Source organism: Parasteatoda tepidariorum, chromosome 9 (genome assembly GCF_982258835.1).
Source record: "Parasteatoda tepidariorum strain Cologne lab strain chromosome 9, Ptep-v5.0, whole genome shotgun sequence".
Lineage (NCBI taxonomy): Eukaryota > Metazoa > Arthropoda > Arachnida > Araneae > Theridiidae > Parasteatoda > Parasteatoda tepidariorum.
The window spans coordinates 90,851,104-90,877,111 of NC_141763.1; the positions used below are offsets into that span (position 1 = coordinate 90,851,104).

The 26,008-nt window shown below is 28.4% G+C and overlaps 1 protein-coding gene across 1 annotated transcript in view; it reads left to right on the top strand.

Annotated features, from left to right (window-relative positions):
* Window positions 1–3,966: 3,966 nt before the first annotated feature.
* The window catches only part of LOC122269722 (uncharacterized), a 93,008-nt gene continuing 70,966 nt past the window's right edge, over window positions 3,967–26,008 (top strand). Inside the window, exons 1-10 of the mRNA XM_087152335.1 lie at window positions 3,967–4,167; window positions 7,256–7,445; window positions 10,288–10,457; window positions 12,226–12,681; window positions 13,728–13,950; window positions 16,399–16,581; window positions 20,754–20,977; window positions 21,937–22,087; window positions 23,254–23,342; window positions 23,608–23,912. Coding sequence (XP_087008461.1) covers window positions 4,027–4,167; window positions 7,256–7,445; window positions 10,288–10,457; window positions 12,226–12,681; window positions 13,728–13,950; window positions 16,399–16,581; window positions 20,754–20,977; window positions 21,937–22,087; window positions 23,254–23,342; window positions 23,608–23,912 — 2,132 coding nt within the window. The 5' untranslated portion in view covers window positions 3,967–4,026. The remainder of the gene's footprint in view (window positions 4,168–7,255; window positions 7,446–10,287; window positions 10,458–12,225; window positions 12,682–13,727; window positions 13,951–16,398; window positions 16,582–20,753; window positions 20,978–21,936; window positions 22,088–23,253; window positions 23,343–23,607; window positions 23,913–26,008) is intronic.

Here is a 26,008-nt window from a genome sequence, read left to right on the forward strand (position 1 = left end):
AAGTTGGGAAGAACTAAATTTCTTTACTTGATATCAATATATCATTGCTTTGAATAATAACAAACAATCCAGAAGAAGAAACTTCTTTGATGGGTGCTGAATCTATTCATTGAAATTTGAACTTCATTCTGCTTTTGTAGTTCGACAATTGTAAATCATAATTCATGTCTTGTTTTTTATGAATGCCTCGCCACCTTTTCAATGGTCATTTTTACTTAAATATTGCACTTGAAGCTGCAATGCTAATATGTAGACCCATTATTTGATTCATTGTGAACACAGGGGTCTGTCCAAACCAAATTTACTACCGTTCAGTGGGACCTTCACAAAATACTTTATCTTAAAATTTTATTCTTGAGTCTCGTAAGAAACGATAAATTTATATTTTTACCATATTTTTGTGTTGATTTTTCAATATAATTTTTAATTGTCACAAATTATGTCTAAATTTTCACAAAATAGGTACCTCGTAGAAAAACCTAGACAGACCCCTGGAACATGAATGTTATGCTAGTATCACTAGCAGCAAAATAACTTGGGCAAATATTCATGAATCTTGACTCAGTACGGGTTCAAAGCGCCTATATTTTTCCGATATTGGCCCTTTATAGAATTTTCCGATTCACCCGATGTTGTACGGCCACTTTATAACAAATATCGGTTTTACATAGAATTGTCAGACTCGCCTGATATTTTGTATCCATCATTTAGCCAATGTAGCCCTATCTAGACCATTCTAGGACCAATATTAAAAAATCTAGACATCCCAATATTGGTCTCTCTGTGCATGTTCTTGTAGGACCCATATCGAGACAATTTTGGAACAACTGGGGCCGAGGTAAAATTGTTGCCACAAATGTTCTCAAAACTCTTAAAATGGTTCCATCTCTATGAATTTATTTTCAAATCTAAATGCTATATTGTTTATCATTGTGAAATAAAGTGAAGCGTGGATAATCAGGAGTTTTCTGTAAATGAGAGAAAGGCTAGAAAGAGGAATTTTGTTTAACAGCCTTCCTTCTCACTTCACTAGACCTGATAATTGATATCCTATTATAATTGGTTTTATAATTTATCTTTTGAATTAACTATGATTAGCTATTTGCAGTAAAGGAAACAAAATTATTCTTTCTTCTTTTAAGTAATATTTGCAAATAATAATTTCTTTTTCATTATTTTGTTTTATTGTTGCTGCCTAGCTTTCCCAACATGTATGCGACAAAACTATAATTCTTTGCATTTTCGAGAATCTCCTGGAAATTATTTTCCTGATGACCTATCTCAAGATTCATGTAGATTCTTATGCGCTGAATCATTCTATGACTTTGCTGGTTTAGTTTTTGGTTTGTATTGCATTTGTGGAAATGATACATCAGGTAAATTTTTCATTATTCTTACTTTTAAAAATTTATACTACTGAAAACTGTGTTCTTCTCCCCAATTTATGTATTGTTGTGGATTTTATGTGTAAAAACTTTAATGGATAATTTAAAACTATAAATACTAAATATCTGCTTTTTAATTTTTTAAAAAAAATACATTTATATCCCTCTTTGAATAGCCGACCCAGTTTTTGGGTCGGCTGTTCTACGACTACTAATGTTCAACTCCATAGCCTTGTAATTTTTAACCAATCCAGAAGACAAGGGAGCATTGAGGACTTAGTGACTCAACTGATTTAACATGCATCGGTCATCATTTACTGCACAGGGAGTCTTCGGCAGGCAGGGATCGAACCCATGACCTCTTGGGCATGTGCCCTACCAACCAGCCTAGCCCAGCCCAAATATCTGCTTTGAATAAAATTTTGCCCAAGAGAATATTTTACTTGATACAAAATATTATACTTTTGAATTCTTCCTTGCCAAATGTTTTTTAAGTCCCGTCAATTTCATTTAAAGATGATGTGTTTTAACATGTAAAACAAATGTAGAAGAATAAGTTCAACGATTCTGTTGTATATACATAATTCACTTATATATCTGTGGTTAATGTGTCATCTGCTTTGACTTATAATCTGTAATTGACTGTCTTTTTTTTTTCCTTTTTTCAACTGAACTGAAAAAACTTATCTAAATTTGAAGGGGAAAAAATCCTATTTACGAAAGGATGTTGAATGATTTTTATATTAGAATATTTCATAATTTTGTTTAAGCTGATACTTTACAGTGATTCTTGATTACTTTACTTTTAACTGATACTCTAACTTCTTTTCAATCAATCTATACTTAAAAAAAGTCTGCAGTTTTTTTCTTGCTTAATAATTAGTATGGTTAATAATTTTTGCTATTATTTTGTGACGATTCTTCTTTGCCTACACTATTAATTCTCTTTTGGAATGTATCATATTATCTTTTTTTTTAATCTTTATTTTTTTTATTATTAATGTTATTTTTTTTTTTTACTTAAGTGATTTAAATCATTGAAGCATTGATTTTTTTACTTTATTGATTTAAATCAATTATTTAAAATGGTTCATGATTTAAATTGCTGATTTAATTTTTTAAAATTTAAATCATTGAAGCCACTCTAATGTAGATATTTGTTTCATTTTATTATCTAGAATTTGATGGAGTAGATCTATCACTGTGTGAAGCCTCATGCGTCAACACTGACGAGATTTGTGGTTCTTTTGATCCAGATTTAATTTTTGTTATGGAATCCTATATTTTTGGAAGTATTGACAATGCAACAATTACTGTAGAAAGTAGCACATATAATCTAGGTAATATTATCAAAGTTATTTATTTTAGTGGTTTTAGTTTGTCTCAGATTACTATTTTCGAACTTGTTGATTTGATAAATTATAATTTCAAATAATTTTTATTATCATCTCAGATAATAATAATTTTTATTATCATCTCAGATAATAATTTTTATTATCATCTCAGATAATAATAATTTTTATTATCATCTCAGCATAGCATTATAGAATAATCATATTAATTCATAAAGTTATTACTTATTTTTTTAAATCGAAATAAAAAGTTCAGAAGGTTTTTCTATGACCTTTATATCTAACTTTCATTGCGACGGACAAGATAATTCGTCTGCCAGGAATATTGGCTGTGCTCTATTTTTGTATCAGTGAATATGGTTATTGATTGCAATTGATTATTATTTTTTAAAGTAAAGTAAACAAGTTTTAAAGGAATTTGCACATTTCAGTTTTAGTGCTGTGGGGAAATTCAGAGGGTAGAACAAAAACGCATCGTTGTTGCGATGAAAGAGTTAAAATTAAAAGTTCTTTTTAATCAACAAAATTATTTTCAACCAGAGTATATTATCCTCAAGCTTTGAATAGTTTTAAAAATATTACTCCAGCATTTTGTTGTATTTCATATAACTGTTCGACTATCACAAGAACTACTTCAGATCCTAAAGTTGATCAGTTGCTTGCTAGCAATTATTGAGGTAATAGAAATAGATCACTTACTAGTTGCTTTGGTTTAGGTCAGGACTAACTTGTCAATTTTTCAATTCTCCCTCATTAGAAATGTTTTTTCTTTTGTTTCCATAGCAGCACAACCTCTTTCAGTTGGGGAAAGTTCTTGTAATAACTAGATAGTAGCTGGAGATTTAATACTTAACTAGCATTAAATGTCTAAAAATATCAAGTTTTACTAATAAACTATAAATCAATGTCTTCTGCTGCAAGTCAGTATATCCCATTTTAGATATTGGTGCAAGTATTTGCAATATTTATTCTTAGACTGTGTCACATATGGTGATAAAGTGGTATGCAAGTGGTTATTTGGTTTTTTTTTTTTTTTTTTTCAGTTAGCAATGCCATTTGTGGTCAAGATTAATGACTAAAATTTGTATTTTGGTCAGGATGAATGGTCTGCTTTTCCAAGTAGAATGCAGCAAACTCTTATTTCAATCACTTTTTATTTTTAATCAAATATCAATTGTTTTTAGGATGCCTAGTACACTTCACTATCTTGAAATACAGTTATTATTGTTGTTATTTTAGATGACGTTGCAACAATTACAGTTGATGTTCTTGCCAGCACTTCATGGGAAATGAAAATAGATTTTGGAGATGGTGTTACTCAAACTATTAATGGGAATAACAGCTCGACACATACTTTTTCTAAGAATTACATGGTACCCAGTGACTATAAAGTTCAAGCATCTTTGCGAAGCTTAGATGGTAGGAGTTGGGTAGGCTGATATTTTTATAATTGATTTGTTACAATATTATTTATTTAAATTTTTGAAGCATTTATTCTCATAATTCATGATTGTTTTAAATAAATTACTGTCATTTTGATCTTCATCACTTGAAACCTAGATTAATATAAATTGCTTTTCTTCAGCCACTGGGAATAAGATTTATAAATTAAAATGAAATCATAAATTTGTACTAAAAATAAATGTGAATCTATTATATTTATTTATTTACTTAAAAGATCAGTGTTTGCACAAAGCACTTTTTTTTTTTTTTTACGAGAAAAAATTAATTTAGTCACCATTTTACCAACCAATTCGTTAAGTAATTTTTATTTCTGGTTTGAAATGTATTACTACCAAATTAGGCTTCACAATTTTGTAATATGTTTAATGACTTTGTGTTGTATAAAATTCTGTCATAGTTTTTTTTGTTTCAATTTGTTTGTACATGTTATTGTTAGAATGTTAATAACATGTTTAAAAAAAGAAATGTTACAAAAGTATATTGTTAAGATGATAGTATGCCCAAGATATTGTGTACTGCTTTAACTGCTGATTGTCTTGGAAAAATATTGAAACAAGTTCTTTACAGGGTATCCGCGCACCTGGAAAGTCATGAATTTCGGTATTGAACAAAATTTGTCATGAAATGTCATGATTTTAACTATTTTTTTAAAAAAAGTCATGGAATTAAGTCGACGAAAAATCTAATTTTCAAAATGGATTTTACCCCTCCCCCTATTGTTCGAATGTCTGAATGTGTAATAAGATCCCCACTCACAGTCATGTTTTATTATAATTTAATTTATGTGAACAAAATTTGTCATGAAATGTCATGATTTTAACTATTTTTTTAAAAAAAGTCATGGAATTAAGTCGACGAAAAATCTAATTTTCAAAATGGATTTTACCCCTCCCCCTATTGTTCGAATGTCTGAATGTGTAATAAGATCCCCACTCACAGTCATGTTTTATTAAAATATAAAATGTTTTTATCACGTTCTTTAAAAATTATGGTGTTCTTTTTAAAATGAAAGAAAATGGATCATTTCGAGAGTGAATTATCCTTTAAACTTCTATGATTTCAGAGTTTTTATTATTATTTTTATTTTTTTATTTTATCAATTTAAAATTTTAGCTGAAGCAAGCCAGTCACTGACAAAAATTTTTATTCCGAAATGAGAACAGAAAAATCAGGAGTATTTCTTTCCTTTACGATGAACAAGAAAAGTGTCTTTAGAATGTAATTCTGCAGAAAGAAAGAAAAATAATTAATTGCTTTTGTATTTTTTTCAGCTGTTTTATTGCTTCAACTCTTTCTTTACTCTGTTTTTTAAATTTAAAATCTATAAATATGAAGATGCAGAATATAACAGTTTTGGTTATACCTATCATTTCAGTGAATATTATTATAATGCTTTTTTTAATTTATTGTTGTGTTTTTGTCGGAGAAAATAGTAACTTCGTTAAGTCATGAAAAGTCATGAATTTGAAAATCTAAAATGTAGCAGATACCCTGTCTTTATTGCTTATTCAATGTCACTGATTTATGAAATGCAATATTATTTCTATTCCTTGAAAATTTGTTTTTAGTTTTTTCTTGGATATAAGTTAGAATAACTTTTAGTCAATTATATAATTTTTTTCTCAAACATTAAATTTGGTTTTTCTTCCATTAAGCAAAAAATATAATGGTTTTATTAATTTTGTTATATGTGACAAAGGACCTGTTCACATTGTCAATGCTTAGCTCTCAATGATCTTGTAGCTTGTAATTTTGAACCTTACTCAGAGGACACTTAATCTCTCATGGCTCTTATGGTTAACTTATCTATAGTTCGACTCTTCTCTGAGCCATGTCGTTTGCATAAGATATTTTAATGTCCAAAAAATGACTGAGAATTTCAAAAATTCATTGGAGAAAATGAAAGGAGGAGCACAGGTTTTGCTACTTTCTAGTCATAAACAATGACATTTATTGTAACTGAATTGCAAACTTTTTATTAACAATTTTTCTTAACAAATGGCCTTGTTGTCTTTGAAAAATTATAAAACAATATTTTTTTCTACATATCAGATTATTCCAATTCAAACATTTGTACTCATATCACAGACTGCAGCACATTATTGCTGCAGTGAAACTTCCAAGAAAGACCACCTGTATGTAGCAACCACCTCTATGTAGAGACCACCTCTATGTAGTAACCACTTTTGGGAAGCACGGAATTTTTTGCATCGACTTTGATTTGAAGAAAGCCTTTAGGAGAGACCATTAAAATCTCTCCCAGCAACCAGGCAGACATTTACACCAAATGCAGAAAAGGTCAAATAAGGAAACACAAAAAATTATCAAAACAAAAAATTTCATAAAACAAATAAGTAGATTAAAATGCATTCAAATATTTGTATGAGGCTGTTATTTAACGAGCTCTTTTTGATGATATAACCTCATGTTACTGTCAAAGTGCACTAAAAACGATACTATTAATGATTTATTTTTAGCGTGAAAAGTTAAATTAGAAGAAAAAAAAGTTATTGTAGAAGAAACAAGCATCTTAAATAAACAAACCACTTCTCATCTTTTAAAGCTAACTAATTTTTATGATAAAAAATTAAATTGTTTATATTCAGAATTGTTTATATTGATTTAAACGTAATTGTTTATTTATTTAAAATAGCTTTATCATTCATAATTGGTTAATTTATTTTTACATAGAATTATATCAGTTGATATCATTTTTATAGACATTTATATAATTTTATATATGAAAATATTATGTATTGGATACAAGAAAATTTTTTCTATAAAAATTTTTTTTTTTAATTTCTCATGTTTTTTAATTTTTTTTTCCTATCTTGCTATATTATTCCTACTTATAAATTTTTCTAGAGCAATGGGTTGAAATAGTTTTAGTATTAAAACCATTAAATATAGAGTCCAAGCTTCCCCTTCCCAACAGTATGTTTGATGGTATTTATTTTTTAATACATAGTACTTTATTTTGAAAAGTTGTTTAGTTTAGTATTTTTTTTTAATATTATTTTTCAGTTTTTTTTATCCTTTATTTTTTTTTTTTAGATTACTGCTGAGGATGTTACCATTACTGTTGTTGATAGTTACGTCCTCTATGAACTCAAATGTCCTGTTGTTGTGCTGCCAGCTTCTGAGACTAACTGTACTTTGACTTTCTTTCGGGGGTCATTTCTGTCCATGAAATTTCAATCCGATACAGATACTGATGATGATGATTCTTATTATGATGTTCCAGGTATTCGCTATTAAATTCAGCATTTTTATGAGTGTTTCGAACTTCATTGATTAATATGATTTAAAACTCAAATGTCATCATCAAAACAAGTTTTCAGTATATCCGCTTTCCTTTTCAACTCAACAAATGAGAAATTATTGTAGACATTTCCCAAGACAAAAGTTAAAATGTTTCTTTTTTTTTAAATTATTTCTTTTGATGATTATCAAAAAAGTTCTTGTGATAAATAATGTATATTTGAATGTAAATAATAAATTAATTTATTAATGGGTTTTCTGAAATTTTATATAGCCAAAACCAAGACAATTCATTAAGGTTGCCACCAACGTTCATAAAGTGCTTTTTGTGCTTGTTAATTCCTTGTTGTTAATTTATTCCTTGTTTCAATTTTGATGTAAAAAATATTTTATAGAAGGGATCAAGCTGTTTCATGAGAAAGTTAAGCTTAAAAATTCCCTTAAAAAAACCAAAATGGTCTGAAAGGCTTTAGCAAAATGCTAATACTTAAATTTATCTCTTAACTAAATTGCACACACCCAGGAAAAACAAACAAGTTAAACAAGCATGTGGATTTAGATTAGAAAACACATAGCACACAAACTTTTGCCCAAACTTTTTCTTTAAAAAAAAAGAAAAATAAATAAATATTTAAAATAATACCTAATTACAACGCAGTAATATGAAGGAATAAGAAAAATGTAATTTCCAATTGAAAATAATCAGTAACCATGACAATGTTCAAGAATTAAAATTAAACAGTACTCAATTAGTCATTTTACTTGTATAGATAAGATTTGGATTGAAAATGATGTCACATATATTTGCTTACATATATTAAGGTATAAAAATGTATAAATCATTGAAACTAATAACTAATTTCAAAGATATGAAATAATAGGAAAATTATCAGTTTCACTTGAAAATAAGCAGTCACTATGCAGATGGAAATTGATTTAAGTGGATGACGTCAACCAAATAATTAAAACGAATAATCAGAAACGAAATAATTATTCTGCAGAATAAAATAAAGTGAAATTGACCTAAAAATAATCAGCCACTTTACATGATGATCTGTATTTCAAATAACAAAACACAGTTGTGCTTAGCTGGAATCATTTAAAAATTAAGGAATTATTATTGAAACTAATTCTAAAATACGAAAATAATAAAAATGTTAATATTTTCTCTATTTTTTTTATATAAGGATATCAATAAATATATTTTTTACCAGTTTTCTTAGAATTATTTCAGTTACATTTGAGTGTAGTATGACTTTAGATTTTTGTAATTTTGAACTTTTCTAAATTTTTTTCTTCAAATTTTTTTTTTAGCCCGCATAGTAACATTTTTTATTAAAAGATCTAATTGAGGAGTTAATCTCAGGCATCTTTAACACTTCTGCATGCCTCGATAAAGGTGTTTTAGTTTTAGTCTTCTACTTTGGATAGTAGGGTGACCTGGGGTAATTCCTGATCGAAAAACGCAAACATCTATTTTGTGAAAAAACTATTCAAAATAGAAATTTAATATTTACTGGAAGTTTGAGGCTATATGAGATGAGTCCAATGCCACCTTCTTTTGTTTGAAAATCTAATAAGAATTTAAAAGATTTTAAATTTTTAGTGATCAGGAATTACCCCTGATCTTGATCATTTCTGGGGTAATTCCTGATCACTTCTGGGGTAATTACTGATCACCAGTTTTTATTGTAAAGAGTCTGTTTAAAAATAATTATATAATGGTAATTAACAAATAAGACATCAAGATCAAACAAATAAACCAAAAAGATATGTTTACGAAGCTAATAAAATGATTTATTTAAAAGCAAGAAGAACGATTAACATTTTAAATTTTCAAAAATCTTTGCATCGTGCCATACATTTTAGGCAATCAGCCAACTCATCCTCATGGTCTTCTGAAATATAAGAGAGTTCCCACATGGGTTACTTTTGCTGGAATTTTTAACTTCATTAAAGGAAAGTGTAAAGTTAAGTAAGGTATGTCAACAGCTCAGGCAGCAGCTCTCACACTGAAATTTTCATTTTCAATCATTAAAAGAAATTCATTAATTTTGTTTTCTAGAAGCTTAGTATCCTATTTAGGCTTATAATTTCTCACCATATTTATACTAGGCTAATTTATAAACTTAAAAATTATTCTAACGATGTACACACATAAAATTAAGATAGAAGCAAGGTAAAATAAACCAGAAATGGTGCAAATCGGAATACAGTCTTGTATACAGTTAAAAACAAATTTTGTGATGACAGTTAAAATATATTTTATAGTTGCTCCACTTAATAAATATGAACTGTTATTTAAGAAAAGACAATTAGGTATTTATAAGCTATTTTATATATTATTTATTAGAAGAAATGACAATGATCAGGAATTACCCCAGTGATCAATAATTACCCCATCTGTAGGGTTCAACATTTGATATAGTTTCCTATAATCAATTATAATGTTTACAGTAGATGTGAAACAATTAAACAAAAGCTTACACTACTTTTATATCAAAGAAAAAGAAAGTGACTCAAAATATTTATTATTAAGAGAAGGACTTTGCAGAAATGTGCACATTTTGAAACCCATCTTTGAAATGGAAAATACAGAAAGCAGTTTAAAAGATATTTATTTTGTAAGATTAAACAAAAAATTATTATTAAGTAAATGTAGTTATACTTTAGTAAGGTGTACAAGCATTCTTGTCCATGTCTTAAATTTTAAAAAAAATAATTTTTTTAAAGTAAAACTTAGGTGATCATTATTTACCCCAGAAACAGAGTGATCGTGAATTACCCCGGGTCACCCTATATAATTTCTGTTGTTATAATTTCAGATCCATTTTATATGGCTCTTGGGCAACCTATTCCTATTGATTCATTCTCAATTGAAGATCAAGATCTTTCTGACAAAATTGTTCTCTTAGCTACATCAGAAGTTAAAGCTAAAAGCAACATCATAGGCTTCCAACTTCATGCTCAACAAAAAGGAACATTTATTTTTTACGTTTGTATAACTTGTTTACTGATTGTCAATAATAACTTTTAGATTCATTTTTATTTCATTTTTATAATTATATCGTATGTTATGATGTGCATTCACTCTGAATGCTAAGCGTAATGCATGAAGCTCTGCCTTTTTTCATTCATTGCTTAATTGTTTAGATATTGTAGAAGGCTTTCCTAATTATACTGAAAAAGTCTATTGCTATTTTTTTATGCAGCTGAAATTTTATACATAGTTTAGTGTTTATTGTTACTCCTTTGACATTTTCATTTTTTTTCCTTATCTACTGTAGATTGAAAATATACAGCCACAAAGCTATATAAATTTTTTTTTTAAATTTTACTATATATAAAACTGTTATGCTTATTAAATATAAAACTGTCATACGATGAGAAAAATATGAATTAACCATTATAAATATGAATGAATTAATATTTATTTATTTATTTTACATATTTATTTATTTTACTTATTATTGCGTAATGTATTTTTGCAATTTATTAATTCATATTTGTAATGTAAATACAGCTTTTAGTCGCATAATGTGCAATCATTTGATCAATAAAGTAGTTTTATTGACTATAAATTTCTAGTGGGTGTGCAGAATATTTCACTCTAAAAACCACAGTTCTGTATGCCTAGTGGCACCTTGAAACCCATTCAGCTTAAGACAGATGGGGGTACCAAAAAGTGATTGACTACAATGCTGTTGGTTTTTAGATTGTGGAGCCTTAACTTCTATAATTTTTTTGGATGACAATTGGTTGTTGCTAGAGTACTTAACTTTTTGCTATTTATTCTCAAACATTTTTATTAAGTTTATAAGTTAAGAAATTACTTTTTTTTTCTTTCTGTATTTTGAAACCGAAATGATGCAACGTCAATTCTTATACAAGAGTTCAAACTTTTATAGTGATAACTACTTATTTACCACTGATACGAAAAAGATACACGTTTAAAAATTTTAATGTTGCTAAATGCAGACATCAGCGTCTTATATAACTCTTGCCTGCATTGTGGAAATTGTATGTTACCTTTAGCATCACCAGGAAGGGTCTACAGCGTGAAGAATCTTTTCACCAATTTTGAAACAAATGTTAGTAAGTGATTTCTTCTTTTTAGGAAACAAGTTAAAGTAACATGTAACAATGTAAGTACTGTCAGTATGGTCATTGGTACAGGACTTCTTTTTGAAAATCCATTTCTTTTTCACAGACTCTAAGATAAACTATGTGCTTGTTGGCTAGTCACCAGTTATTTTGTGAAATAAAAATGGTTCTACTGCATTATTACATTTATACAAATAAAATTCCAAGTAAGCAATCAGGTACTTTCTTTAACGAAATAATAATAACAGTAGAACTCAAATTATTTAAACTCTAGTTATCCAACAGAACTTCTTCTTAGTTCTTCAGTTTTTAGAAAAATGGAGAGATAATATAAAGTTATATTTCATGATGCGGCACATCGTGAAATAGATTTTAAGTGATAAGAAATCATCAGTAAGTTCAAAATTATTATAAAATTGAAAGCATATAGTGTTTATATGCTTTAAACATTTCATGATATTTAAATTCCATCCTCCCTGTGAATTAATTTATTTGCCTGTTTAACTTAAAAGTCAAAAGTGCCTAAGTATTCAATTATCCAGATTGTGTCTAGATCTCACTAATTCATGCTGGAGTTCTACTATTTAAAAAAAAAAAATTATTATCTTTCAAGTTTTAAATAATCAAATTTTTTTAAAAAAAATATCTTCTTTGCACAGGTCTTAAAACCAACATGTGACTCTGGAGATTATTGTGAAGATTCTTTAGATTGTGGATCATCCTGCAACTCTTGGAACATCCGAAGTTGCGATGAGGGATCTTCTCTCTGCTCCCTCATCTCACGGTGTGTGGATCCTGACTCTTTGCCTTCGTGTGCAACCAACTTGTCTTTCCACTCAAATTACGAGGTTGTTCATGAACTTGATGTTGATGTCCCTGATTCTGGTTTTACTCATAAATTATATCCTGACACTATTGGACCAGAGATATTACCAGGATACATATTTGGCTTCAAGTCTGTTGGCAATTTTCGACTCTCTTACAGAAATTGTACTTCCGAAGAGATTGCAGATAGATTGAAGGATGAGGAGGATGAGTATTTAGGAGTTTTACATCACCTAAGAGTGATAATCGTTGAGGAAGAGGAGTTGCACATGCCAATTACGTACAATGATGTGAGTATTGTAAAATTGTTTTTCGAGCATTGCTTTAATGTTTTTAGTGATTTTTTAATATAATTTATATGTTATTGCTTTGAATTTCTCCTAAATTTGATCACGCACCTCTAAATTAAATTTTATTTTCTATGGACTCCAAGCAGCAGTCAAAAGCACCAGGTTCTGTAGGAACCACTTTCGGAACCTATACTTGAAGATTCTCCGAGGCTCATTGCCGCAGCTAATCTAAGAATCTTATTTTTCTTACAGCTTATTACATGGACACTATTAGAGTTGTTTCTTTTCCCAATTCGCCCTGTCTGTCCTACACAATACTACAGTCTCCTCAATTGTCTAATATCCTCAATTAAAACATTTAATCTAATTACTATTCAAAAACTAGTAAATATAGTAAACGTTGATATTGCTATACATGTGACTAAACTCTTTTTGTTTCATACCATCTCAAATTTGTGCATATTCAAAACATTGGCGTTATTGTTCTTAATGATTGATTAATATACAGTCTACACTTTTTTGTATGATCCCTCATTATAATAACCCTTTCATTAAAATGACTGATACATTGAGTACCATCTGATGTCGCCGACTGGCCTGTGTAAGGATCCGGGAACTGGCCTTGCATCAGAAAGGTTCTGGGTTTGAATCCCGAGCAAGGTATGGATGTTCTTTCATTCTTTGTACTATCGGTCCTTACTGTGAGAGTAACGTTGGCCCTCCTAATATAGTGCCCCTGAAAGAGTGGCCTACAAATCTGCCCTTCAGATGCCTAAATTGACAAAAGCTCATTCTCCAGGTGAGCATTGGAAGAAAAATAATATTTCATAGATACAATGATATATTATTATTCAATCGGAAAAATATACATAATTTATGTAAAAAATCCTTGTATGTATTTTGCAGCACATTATTTTTTTTTGTAATAATACAATGTAGCTATTAAACTAACAATACTTTTTATTTTTTGAAATATAATTTAACTTGTTACTCTCAAAAGTTAAATAATGTGTTCAATATTATATATGTTTTACAATAATTTTCAGACTGGAACATATTCGGTATCTGTGATTGTAGAAAATTTGTTTTCTAATGACCTGGAGAATAAGGATATTTCGGTTCAAATTCCAATTACTAATCTTTCTTTGACAATCAGTTATGAGGATGTTCTAGTGGGAGAAAATGTAACTATTCTTCTGTATTATATTGGAAGCAACATCGATGCTTATTGGATCTATTATGATGCAACAGAGTACCAATTTTTAAATGGTAAGTTAATGTCTCCAAATTTTCTAAATATTAAATTTACATGCTGAATTGAAAAAATCTGCTTTTTTCTTGGCAATTTATATGTCTGCAGTGTTCTCCCTTAGCGTTTTTAGATAGGGGGCCCGCTCTATCTGCCCTTTGTTCCCTATAAATGCACCCTTTTTGTAAAAATAGGCTGCCATTCATTAAAAACATAGCCTTTTTACTCATATTCCACTTTAAAAAAAAAAAACATAATAAGGCACTGTTTAAGTAATAATTGATAAAATTATCTGTGTTTATGGGTTTAATTCTGATTATACTATTACAAATATTTACTTTTTTAGGATTATTCACAACTGTTTTAATTTGTATAAGTTTCTCTTTTTTTCAAGAGGTATATTAATTAACCTAATTTTTTAAAAAAAAAAATTTTTTTTTTTAAAAATGCTGCTTTAAATGTTTAATTTTTCATAATTTTCAGTTTAAATTATAGAAAAAAAGCTTTCAAATGATTAGGTTTATTAAAAAAAAGAAAATGATTAGGTTTATGAATCAAAATTGTTTTTTTTTTTCTTTTACTTTTTTGAAAAAAATTTATGCTTGGATATTGTTTTTATCATCCTTTTAATTATTTTTTATAAATTATGGATTTTTCTCTTGTTTTGAAAATATGGGAGAACTACTTTTTGAAATATGTACATAGAATAGTATAAGAGGATAATTTAAAAATTGCTCAGGATCAAATTCAGTTAATACAAAATATTAGGCATTTTTATAAATTTTTACGGTGTTAAATCAGTGCCCTTTTCTGTGAGGAAGCTTCCTTTTTTATTCCTAGGGAGAACTCTGAATATATATTAAATTTTTTTTTTTTTCCCTGAACAGCACTGTCTACATGTGTACACTGACGGTTCAGCTACTGCGGCTCATACAAATGCTAGTGTTTACTCCAAGTATTTTAACCTCAGCTGAGCCGTTGGTAAGCGTTGTACAAATTTAAGTGGATGCTGTTCACATGGCATTAACTCAGATCGCCGAAAGAGAGGAACAAAACATTACGATTTTTATTGATTCACATACCACCATCAGGGCTATCTCTTCAATTATGCCTGTTAGAAATAGAATTTTCTGATTTGCTTGCTAAGTTTTGATCTAACCTTCCTCAGCCAGATATCCCTGCCAGTTACCATAGTATTAAAAGAATTATTACAGATATCATGAAATTATTACCAATCTATCCAGTGGGAAGATCTGGGATTCCTTGCTGGATAATCCCATACCATATGATCTGCCCAGCTGGGTGGGTATGGCTAACTTCAGGATACTGACCGGACATGATTACCTTAGGAAGCACCTTCATAAAATTGAATTGGCGGACTGTCCGATTCGCCCACTCCGCCTGACTGGTTCTGACATGAGCATTAACCACTTAAGTCCTGGACTTACTGACGTACTAGCTGTAAATTCTGTAAAGAATTTTAATCATTTTATTCGTGTTTATGAACTGTATTCGGCTGCCTGTCATAGACTAATGGTGGACATACCCAAGTCTGGCGTAGGGTAAAATTTTTTAAAGAAAATGTAAATAAGATGTATCGGATCAAACATTCACTGAAATAGCACACGCCACCAAAACACACACAAAATTAATTAAATGAAGAATGCATTAAAAGGATAGAATGCACTGACATGCATGGTAGCTTCCATCCTTTTATTTCGTTCTTCATTTTATCATATTCTTTATTTTATTGTATTCTTCAATTGTTTGTGTGCTGCTTCAATGGAGTCCTAGTCCATTATATATTATTTACATTTTCTTCAAATATTTTATTCCAGTTATAATAGTACCAGCTTGGTGTTGTTAATTTAGTTAAATTGATTTATTTGATCGACTTCTCATATTCTTTAATTCTTATTATTCTGTTGTTTTTTTTTTAATTTTATAAATTGTGCGTGTTATGATAATAATAATGGTAATAGGGTATGGCTATAAATTGTGCTTTTATGTATGCAAGTTTGTATAGTATATATATTTTTGGCAATTTTATCTAGATTGTATATTTGTTGAATTACTTATTCTTCTTTTAAAAAAATGACTTTGGCCTGCAATTTTCAAGAGACAATGGTTTTTTTAATGTCTAATAATAACAATTAGTTTACAATTTAATTTTTTTCACATAGTAAATAAAAGATATTCATCATTATACTTCTTTGTAAAATATTTAAAATAAAAAAAGCTAAGGTTTTTTTTTTAAAAAAAGATCGAATTTTGGAACAATTTAAATTTTATTTTGCATACATTAGTTATGAAAAAGTTTTAGATTTTATTCTCGATACATAACTTTATATATTTATGTTGTTTTATTGTTTTGTTTTCCCTTTTCGAAATCTAGTTTCTTTTAATGTTTTGAAATTTTAATTACTATGCTTACAAAATGGTAACAGTGTTTGTTTATTATATTTTAGAGCCTATAACTGAGTCAGGGTTATGGAAAAATATCTCATGCAATTCAGCTGGAAGTTATAGTCTTGGTGTCAATTTAACTAACTTATGGAACACAGAATATGATTCTAAAGATTTCAATTGTTTCTGGCCTATTAGTAGAAATTGGTCCTTAACTTCTAACTCTCCAAAATCTACACCTCCAGGTATATCACCAACTGCATATATATTTTGAAGTATCTTTAATAGTTTGCTCTTAGCTCAGTATTGTGTAGTTGATTTTCTGGTACACATATTTTTTTTTCAATAATAATCTATTGAATCTTATGCTGTAGTATCTTTAATATTGAACTTAAATTTTCACATCTAATATGTAATATATTGTATTTGTTGAGTGTTTAAAATAGTTCTCACTGCTATAAGTTGTTAAGTTGAGTGTTAAGTCTTATAAAATAAGTTCTTGACTTATTTCGTTCATGTAATTATTACATGTTTTTATGCATTATTTGCCAACTTAAAAATTTCTGTATTATTCAAAACTGAGTTTTATTGATTCCCTAATAATTATTTTACAAGTTGTGTGGTCTTGAACTGGCCCTTTTCTTGTTAAACTGTCATCAGGGGTGATTGTATTCTGAGTGTACCTCGGAATTCTGGATTTTTCATATCATTCTTCCCGGTCTAAAAGCAGTCCCTGTGATTTTCACCCTAATATTCATAGAATTCAGCATATTCTCAAACTTCTGCAAATCAATAACTTAGAATCCGACGAAATTTTAAAACTCCCCCCTCCACCCCGTTAACGAGACGTTTACATACACGTGATTCATCGCCAATTTGATTCTTTTTGGTTGGGGGATTTTTTGGTTGCTTTGGAAGCTGATAATATTGCAATTCTTATTCACGCGATTTTAATATAAAACATGAATTTTGGTATTCATCTGATTTAAAAGTTACGTGTTGTGATTCATATTCACGTGATTGAAAAATCATACATTGTGCAGGGATGAGATTTTTCCGCTTTTTTCACTTTTATCTCTTGAATTTCAGCTTTTTTTATCAAAAATTCAGATTTTTCTAAAAATTTCACTTTTTTTTATAAGTATTCCGCTTTTTCAGAAAACTCACCCATTTTCAAAGAGAAACACAAAATTCAAACTACATAGCTACCAATCCTCTCTCATTTTTACTTATTTTAGCTATTTTCTCCCCTTTTACTCGCAGCAGATAAGATTTTCCGAATTTTTTACCCGCCCTCCAGATAGATCCGATTTTTGTAGTTCAAACGACGCTGTTTCTGACAAGCCATTTAGAGGTCCCAAGCCCGAAGTCTGCTAATATCTCGATTCTTATTCACACGATTTTAATATCAAACATAGCTTTTCATATTTGCGTGTTGAGATTCTTATTCATGCGATTTGAATATTGTACGTCGTGCTTCGTATTTACGCCTTTTTAAAAACCTATGAAGCGATTCGTATTCCCGCAAGTTTAAAATTCAATGTCTTGATTTGCTCATGCTGTTTATAATATCAAACATTGATTTTCATTTATACGTGATTTTAAAATAAGGCATTGGGATTCGCATTCACGCATTCTAAAAATTATGCATCATAATTCTTATTTATGCAATCTAAAAATTACGCATCATGATTCGTATTTACGCGATCTAAAAATTATGAATCGGGATTTGTATTTACGCGTTTTAAAAATTCTATATCCCAGTTTGTATTTTCTCATTTTCAAAATCGTATATCTAGTTTCATATTTATGTGATTTCGAAATCCATAATTGTTATTCATATTCACACAATTTTAAGATCAACTCTCGCGCTTCTTGTAAGAAGTACATTTTTTTAAAAAATTAGTTACTATAAAAGTGACTGTTTTTCTAACGACGATTATTAGTATGTCTATGTAAGTGTTACAACATCAGAGAAACTGGAAGGGAATATATTCAAAACTTACATTCTGTGCTAGCAAAGAAGAAAAAATAGGATTTGTCACAAAATGTTTGAAAATGGACTAACGACTAAATATAGCAAACATAAAAGATATAGGAAACAAAAGCAATAACTTAAAAAGGGATTCAATTAAATTTTTTTTTGTTGGAAAAAGAGTTAATAGTTAAAAGAGTTAACTCATTATCAAAATTTTATTTGTAATTGTTGTTATTTATGCTATAAAATGCAAAATTCTTATCAAATAAAAAACAATTATCTAAACAGTTGCTGATTGTCATGTAATTTTTCAAACTAAAATACCAATTTTTGTATGTTAAGGAGTTACTATATATTTCTACTTCACTGTTATTGATATGTTTCAAAGGGCTGTAGTTAGATTAGACTATAACATGAACATAATGATTTGGTTCATTGTTAAAGTTTTTTTTTCCCAATATAATTTAAAAAGTAATATTACTGATATATTTGCTATAAATCACATAACAGTATTTATTAAAAGAAATGAAATATTAATGTATATTCTCAGTAGTTTTAATTTGCTAAACCAAGTAGTTTTTCAAGTAATATGTGAACTGAGGAAAAATATAATTTCCAGCTTTATTTTTTCAATTGGTAATTTTTATTTTCACTAAATGTTAAGTATCAATGTAGTCGTTTTTATAATAATAGATTAGTAAGCAATTGTATGTCAACACATTATTTATTACCTTAAACTGTCTGGAATTTATTATTAAAGGGCTGCGCTTGCGTAAAATTTACTATCGTGGAAATTCAGCTTTTTTGCCTTTTGGCCAATCTCATCCCTGATTGTGTTTTGTAAATTTGTATCTACGCATTTTGAAAATCCAATGTCGCGATTCATGTTCACGCGAATTTAAAATTCAATGACGCATTTCGTATTCATGCGGTTGTAATATCACACATCGATTTTCGTATTTATACGTGATTTAAAAACTACGCAGTGGAATTCATATTTACCCGATCTAAAAATTTTGCGTTTTGATTCATATTTACGGAATTTAAAAATCCAATATCGTAATTTGTGTATGTTTGCGTTTTTAAAATCCAATATCGCGAATCTTATTCACTCGATTTTAATATCAAACATGAATTTTGGTATTCATCTGATTTAAAGGTTACGTGTTGTGATTCATATTCACGTGATTGAAAAATCATACATTGTGTTTTGTAAGTTTGTATCTACGCATTTTGAAAATCCAATGTCGCGATTCATGTTCACGCGAATTTAAAATTCAATGACGCGTTTCGTATTCATGCGGTTGTAATATCACACATCGATTTTCGTATTTATACGTGATTTAAAAACTACGCAGTGGGATTCATATTTACCCGATTTAAAAATTTTGCGTTTTGATTCATATTATCGGAATTTAAAAATCCAATATCGTAATTTGTATATGTTTGCGTTTTTAAAATTCAATATTGTGATTCATATTCACATGAATTTAAAATTCAATATCGCGATTCATATTCGCGCGATTTTAAAATTCAATAGTGCGATTCTTGTAAGAAGTAAGTTTTTTCTTGAATTAGTTACTATAAAGGTGTGACATTCTTCATTAGTTGATAATTTAATTATAAATGCCAGCTCAAAAAATCATGTTAAATATGAAACATGGTATATGAATTATCTTGATATCGATTTTTCAGGGTTTTTCACCGTGTCATAATTAATCCTGTGTCATATCTATTGATTCTTCTTATTAATATATATTTCTGTGTCATAAGAATTGCATTGATAATGAAAAGGGTATTGAAAACCATACAAATTCCTAATATAAAGCACAGGGATTCAAACCAGGCATTACTCAGACAGAAATTCAGGATGAAATGCTTCAATCACAAATGGTAAAAAAAAAATTCTCTAAGCTAATGTGTGTCTTGGTGTCATATTGGTACACCTCCATCAGTTGGATAAATGGTAGAAAATGGTAAGACCGAGATGACATAATACAATTCAGTTTGTGTCATACTAAAGAGATAAAAATGTTAATAGTAAAATATTAAAATAAAAGAATATTTTAAAAAATTAATGATTCCCCAATGTTAAACAAATATGGTCTAGCAGCAAGATCATTAACAATAGAGTTTTTGTTTTTGATGATTTCGTTATTTCATATGTGCACCTGGAGAGCACCTGGAGCACCATTGATCAAAAACAAAAAATCTATTGTTAATGATCATGCTGCTATCCCCTACAATTTATATTTACTAATGAATATATACCATTATGACACCAAAACACATACAGGTTTAAAGGGGAAAAAATTACTATTTGCTATTTTAAACATTGGTTTTAATAAAATTTAATATCACAAAAAATTACTCTCATAATTTATAATTGTTCTTTTTTATCTTCATATTAAACTGATAATTTTATTTTTGTTTCTTTAGGAGACATTCAGTTTGAGTTGAAATATTTTGGAAGTAATTTACCAGTTCCTGCATCATTTGTGGTTGAATATGGAGATAATGTTGTCGAAGATGCAGTTGACATAGAGTCTGAATCATCGAATGAATGGAAGACATATTTTTCTCATTGTTATGAAAATGGAGGGAATTTCACTGTGTCCGTCAATATTTCAAATCATTTGGATTGGGAGGCTTTTGAAATTGCGGTAAAATAATTATCAAAATATTTTTGATTCTTGCTTTATTTTTTTACTTCTAAGCATAGAATTGTTTCTTAATTTAAAATGCAAATTATTCTTTATATCTAATGTCTCTCTTTTCTAAGAAAATGTGTAAAAGTAGAGTAATTTTTTTATGTTATTTTAATTTCAGAGAAAATTTGCTTTTTTCATATTAATATATAAATTTAGAATTGAAACTTAACTTTTCTAAATTATTAATTTTTTTTTTGTTTTATTAGTTTTAAATTAAAAGTTTTATTTTCATGGGAAAATAATATTTCTTTATGAATATCATTTTCTGTTGTATTTTGAATCTTGTTTAATGTGTATTGAACATATATTTAGTAATTATTAAAGGTTTTAATTGAAAATATTTTTAATGTATTCAATTTAAATATATTATTTGAAAATATTATTCTGTGTTATAAGTTATGTGTTTGATCCCTTTTAATTTAAGCTCAACTAAGAATGAAAATTTATCTCAAATTATCCAAAATTCAAATTAACTGTCATTTGTATTATTTAAGCAATAATTATAAGAACTTTGGTGTAAGGTTCTTAAAATAAACAAAATTTTACAACATTAACAGTTTTTACCAAGAATTAATTATTGATAATTAGTATATTTAAGCCAATTTAATTCATATTTAAGCAAACATTTGTATAAATTAATAATTGCTACTATTAGCAAAATAATGATTTATTTATTTTTACTAGTAATTTAAATTGGATTAAGTTAAATTAATCTCAATCCAGTTAATACTCAATTATTCCAATCCTAATTTATTAAATGAAAATTAACCTGTGCATTTCAGTAAATTAAAAATATTTTTTTTATATCTCAATCCCTTACTAATGATGAATAACTTGTCACTGTTAAAAGTGATTTTAAAAAAAAATAAATATTTTTTTATTCTTTCAATTAAAGAAAACTTTCATTTCAGGTCAATGTATATGAAGGGCTGGGTAATTTATCTGTTACTCCTTTTTATGTTGCATCTGGCTCATATCCTGTGGATAAAATTGAACTGAAAGGAAGGGGCAAAACTGACGCTCCTTTAGATTGTACAATTTATTTCGAAAATAACATAACCGGTAATTATTTATAGCCTGAAAAACTATTTGTTGCTTAAAGATGTCTTTGTAATAATATTGATTTTCTGAAATTCGAAAATATTTTACAAATAAAAGTTATTAATTTATGAGCAAGTGTTACTATTTATGACTCATACTAATGGTAGCTACATAAATTGATAACAATTTTATTAATTTATACTGTTACTTTTAGTTTGAGACATAAATAATTTTCAATTTGAAAGTGAGCTAAAAGATCTGCAAAGCATGCAAATTAAATTGAAATTATATAATCATTCAGATCTTAATATATGATGAAAATGATTTTCTTTCAGAGACAAAAAATTGCTTTTGGTTAAAATGGTTTAATGCACATTTTAAGGAGTCAGAAAATCAAAAATTATGTAATTGCATCTCCTTTAAATAAACTTTACGTTATAGTATTAAAATAATGATTTAATCACACTGCATTGCATGAAAACCAATCCCAACACCATTCCAGCTGATTCTTATGCAAAAATACCAGAATTCAAATAAGAACCCCTTTTCCTTTCGACCTTTATTTATCATTTTTCATAATTTTATTACCATAAATTTGATTTGCATAAGAAAAATTATAATTTTGTGTTAACTTTCTTTTGAAGAGGTAGATGGGGAGAAAATTTTATTGTATTTCTATTACAATATTGTTCTTATTTAAATTTATTATATAATAAAATCTTTTTTCTTACCCTTCAAATATTACTCATGGCCACAAAAAATTTGATAAACATAGGAACTTCTCCCACTCCTCAAAAAAATTGTGGGAGATAAAGTTTAAACAGGACTCATATTCAGATTCAGGAGGTAATTTTAAATAAAAATTAGCAGGAATAAATTATATTTTGAGCTTATTTAGGCTGCGAATACATATAGTTTAGAAAGTTCTCTTCTGGAATGATTGTGAGCTATGAAGACTTCTTCTTTTTTGGCTGTTTTTTTAATGTTTGCAATATTTTGTTTACAATTATGTTTATCATTTATGGACAAGCAAACATTAGAGAAATAATTTTAGTTTAAGTCAAATCTCAAGAGCTTGAAACATCTACCTAATTATTTGTGAAATATAAAAATATTGATGTAAATCAAATGAGAATGATGTTTATATTCCATAAAAGGTGATTTCATTTCTTTCAATATTTTTGTAGGTCATGTCAATGTTTATGAAATAAAATTTGAAGATGAAAGTTACAAGGAAAATTCAAGCGAGTCTGTTATATCTTATTCTTTTTCTAAGGTAATGTTTTTTTATTTTAAAATGTCTCAGAAAGGGTTACTTTTAAATGTAAAAAAAAATAATAATTACCGCATGATGAGGCAGATAGTTAGTTAATGACATCTTTTTGTTTGTTGATGTAAATTTTGGAACCTATTACCTAATTAAAGTCTTATGATGCCATAATTTGATCTGATTTAGTTTGTTATTTTATCGTTGCTTATTAATTAAATTTTGCCTTTTGTGATTTATATTGATTTGTTTGTTTATGCTTATTTTTGTTTAGATTGGAGAATGGAAAATTTCTTTTGTAGCTTGGAACTCTGAAGTTAAAGAGCAGAGCAATTCAGTTACGTTACTTATAAGAATCCTCGCTAGCATATCAGATTTTGAGTTCACTGCTAGCACAAATGCCACTGAAGTGGATGAAATTGTGGAGTTTACAATAACCTTAACGAACTTGGATGACTATTCTTGCATTATGTTTGACGGAGGAGATGAGGCAAAACTAGTAGCATTTGGAAACGAAGATATTTGTACTTTATATTATGAAGAAAGAAGCTTTAATTTCGTTAAAAAGTCTTCAGCAAGGTAAATTTGTTGCCTAAAATTTGCTACCGTTTTATTTGTAACACTAAATCTTGTTTAGTTTTAATTTACTTTTTCACCATTCATTTATAATTTTTCATGTGTTAATATTTACTTAGAGGAAATGTAGAAAATCATTGCAGGTCAAAATTTTGCGGATTTTTTAATAAAATTTACGTGTAACTATTTAAAGAAAATATAAGGTATCTGGGCACCTGGAAAGGCATGAGAAGTCATGAATTTTGGTATTGAACAAAATTTGTCATGAAATGTCATGATTTTAACTAGTTTTTTTTAAAAAAAATCATGTTATATAATTTTATGTTATGGAAATATATGTTATAGGTATATGTTATAGAAATTCAATGTTATAGAAATATAATTTTTAAAATGGAATTTACCTCAACCCCCCACCCCCCAATTTCATGGTGTTCCGAATATCTGAATTTGTCATAAAATCTCCACTCACAGTCATATTTTATTAAAATATAAAATGTTTTTATCATGTTCTTTAAAAATTATGGTGTTCTTTCAAAAAATGAAGGAAAACACATCATTTCTGGAGTGAATTATCTTTTAAACTTCTGTGATTTCAGAATTTTTGTTATTATTTTTATTTTATCACTTTAAAATTCTAGCTGAAGCAAGCCTGTCATTGTTGATTTTTTTTAATTCTGAAATGAGAACAGAAGAATCAGGAGTATTTCTTTCCTTTCCGATGAACAAGAAAAGTATCATTATAGTATAATTCTGCAGAGAAAGGGGAAAAGAATTTATTTGCTTTTGTATTTTTTTCAGCTATTTTTTTGCTTCAACTCTTTCTTTGGTCTGTTTTTTAAATTTAAAATCTATAAGTATGAAGATGCAAAGTTTTGGTTATACCTATCATTTCAATTAATGTTATTATAATGCTTTTCTAAATTTATTGTTGTGTTTTTGTGGGAGAAAATAGTAACTTTGTTAAGTCATGAAAAATTCTAGGAATTAGCCGTGAAAAGTCATGAATTTGAAAATCCAAAATGTTGCACATAGATACCCTGAAAATATATAGAAGCACTAATTTATTACATGTCTTTACAAAAAACTTGGGTATGGGAATGTCTGAACTTAGGACAATATCATTTGTTACAATTTGAACCCATTGAAACTTCCACCTTCATCACTGTCGTGCTGCATGATCCTTCAATTAACTCTATTAAAAGATTAGAACCTTGATCATGTGATTCTCCCTTTACGACTCACAAAAAGATGTATGAAACGAGCCTTTCTGATTCCTGCAGCCCAAGATCAATTCAGTACTCATGTTTTAGTATGTATTTGTGAGGCATCGACCATGTCAACCTTCATCTATGAATTGGTACCCCAACATATAATCAAGTTAACATACCTTATATACTAGTGATGTTGGAATTGTATTTTTGTTAGTGGTAGATACACTACAGTACTCCCGCACCAGAATTATAGCTGTGATAGAATTCGATGAATGGATACCACTAGTTGATTCATTGCTGTTTACTCGGCTGACTCATCTTCACTTGCTGTTCGGAGAACCGCCTCCTCGATGCGATGCTTGTAACGTTTCACTTTCAATTCATCATATTTTAATCGCTTGCCCATGTTTTAACCAACAACGCCTTACCTTCTTTGGAAGCACGATTTTATATATAAAAGACTTGTTAGATAAAAATCACCATCCTAACATCTTTGCATTTTTATGCGCTATTGGAATTTTAAGTTGTATATAATTGTTTTATACTATTTAGTGTTTTAGTAAATTTGCTGTTTTATTGATTTGCATTTGATTAGTAAATTTACCGTTTTATTGACATGCAGTTTTATTGATTTTAATGTATGTAACTTTACAACATTGTTTTAGAATTTTCACTATCTTATCTGATTTTATACGTGTGCTTTACTTAACCTCTTAATCTGTTTTTAAAACCGTGTGTTTGGCGCAGTATGTCCTTTTTTGGACCTTGTACCACTAAACCCCACATTCAATCAATCAATCGATTCATTGCTGTTTCGTGAGAATCCGGAAGAGCTGTATTAAGATCACCGTACTTTTGTGTGCTGATCGTGAGAGCTGTATTAAGTCT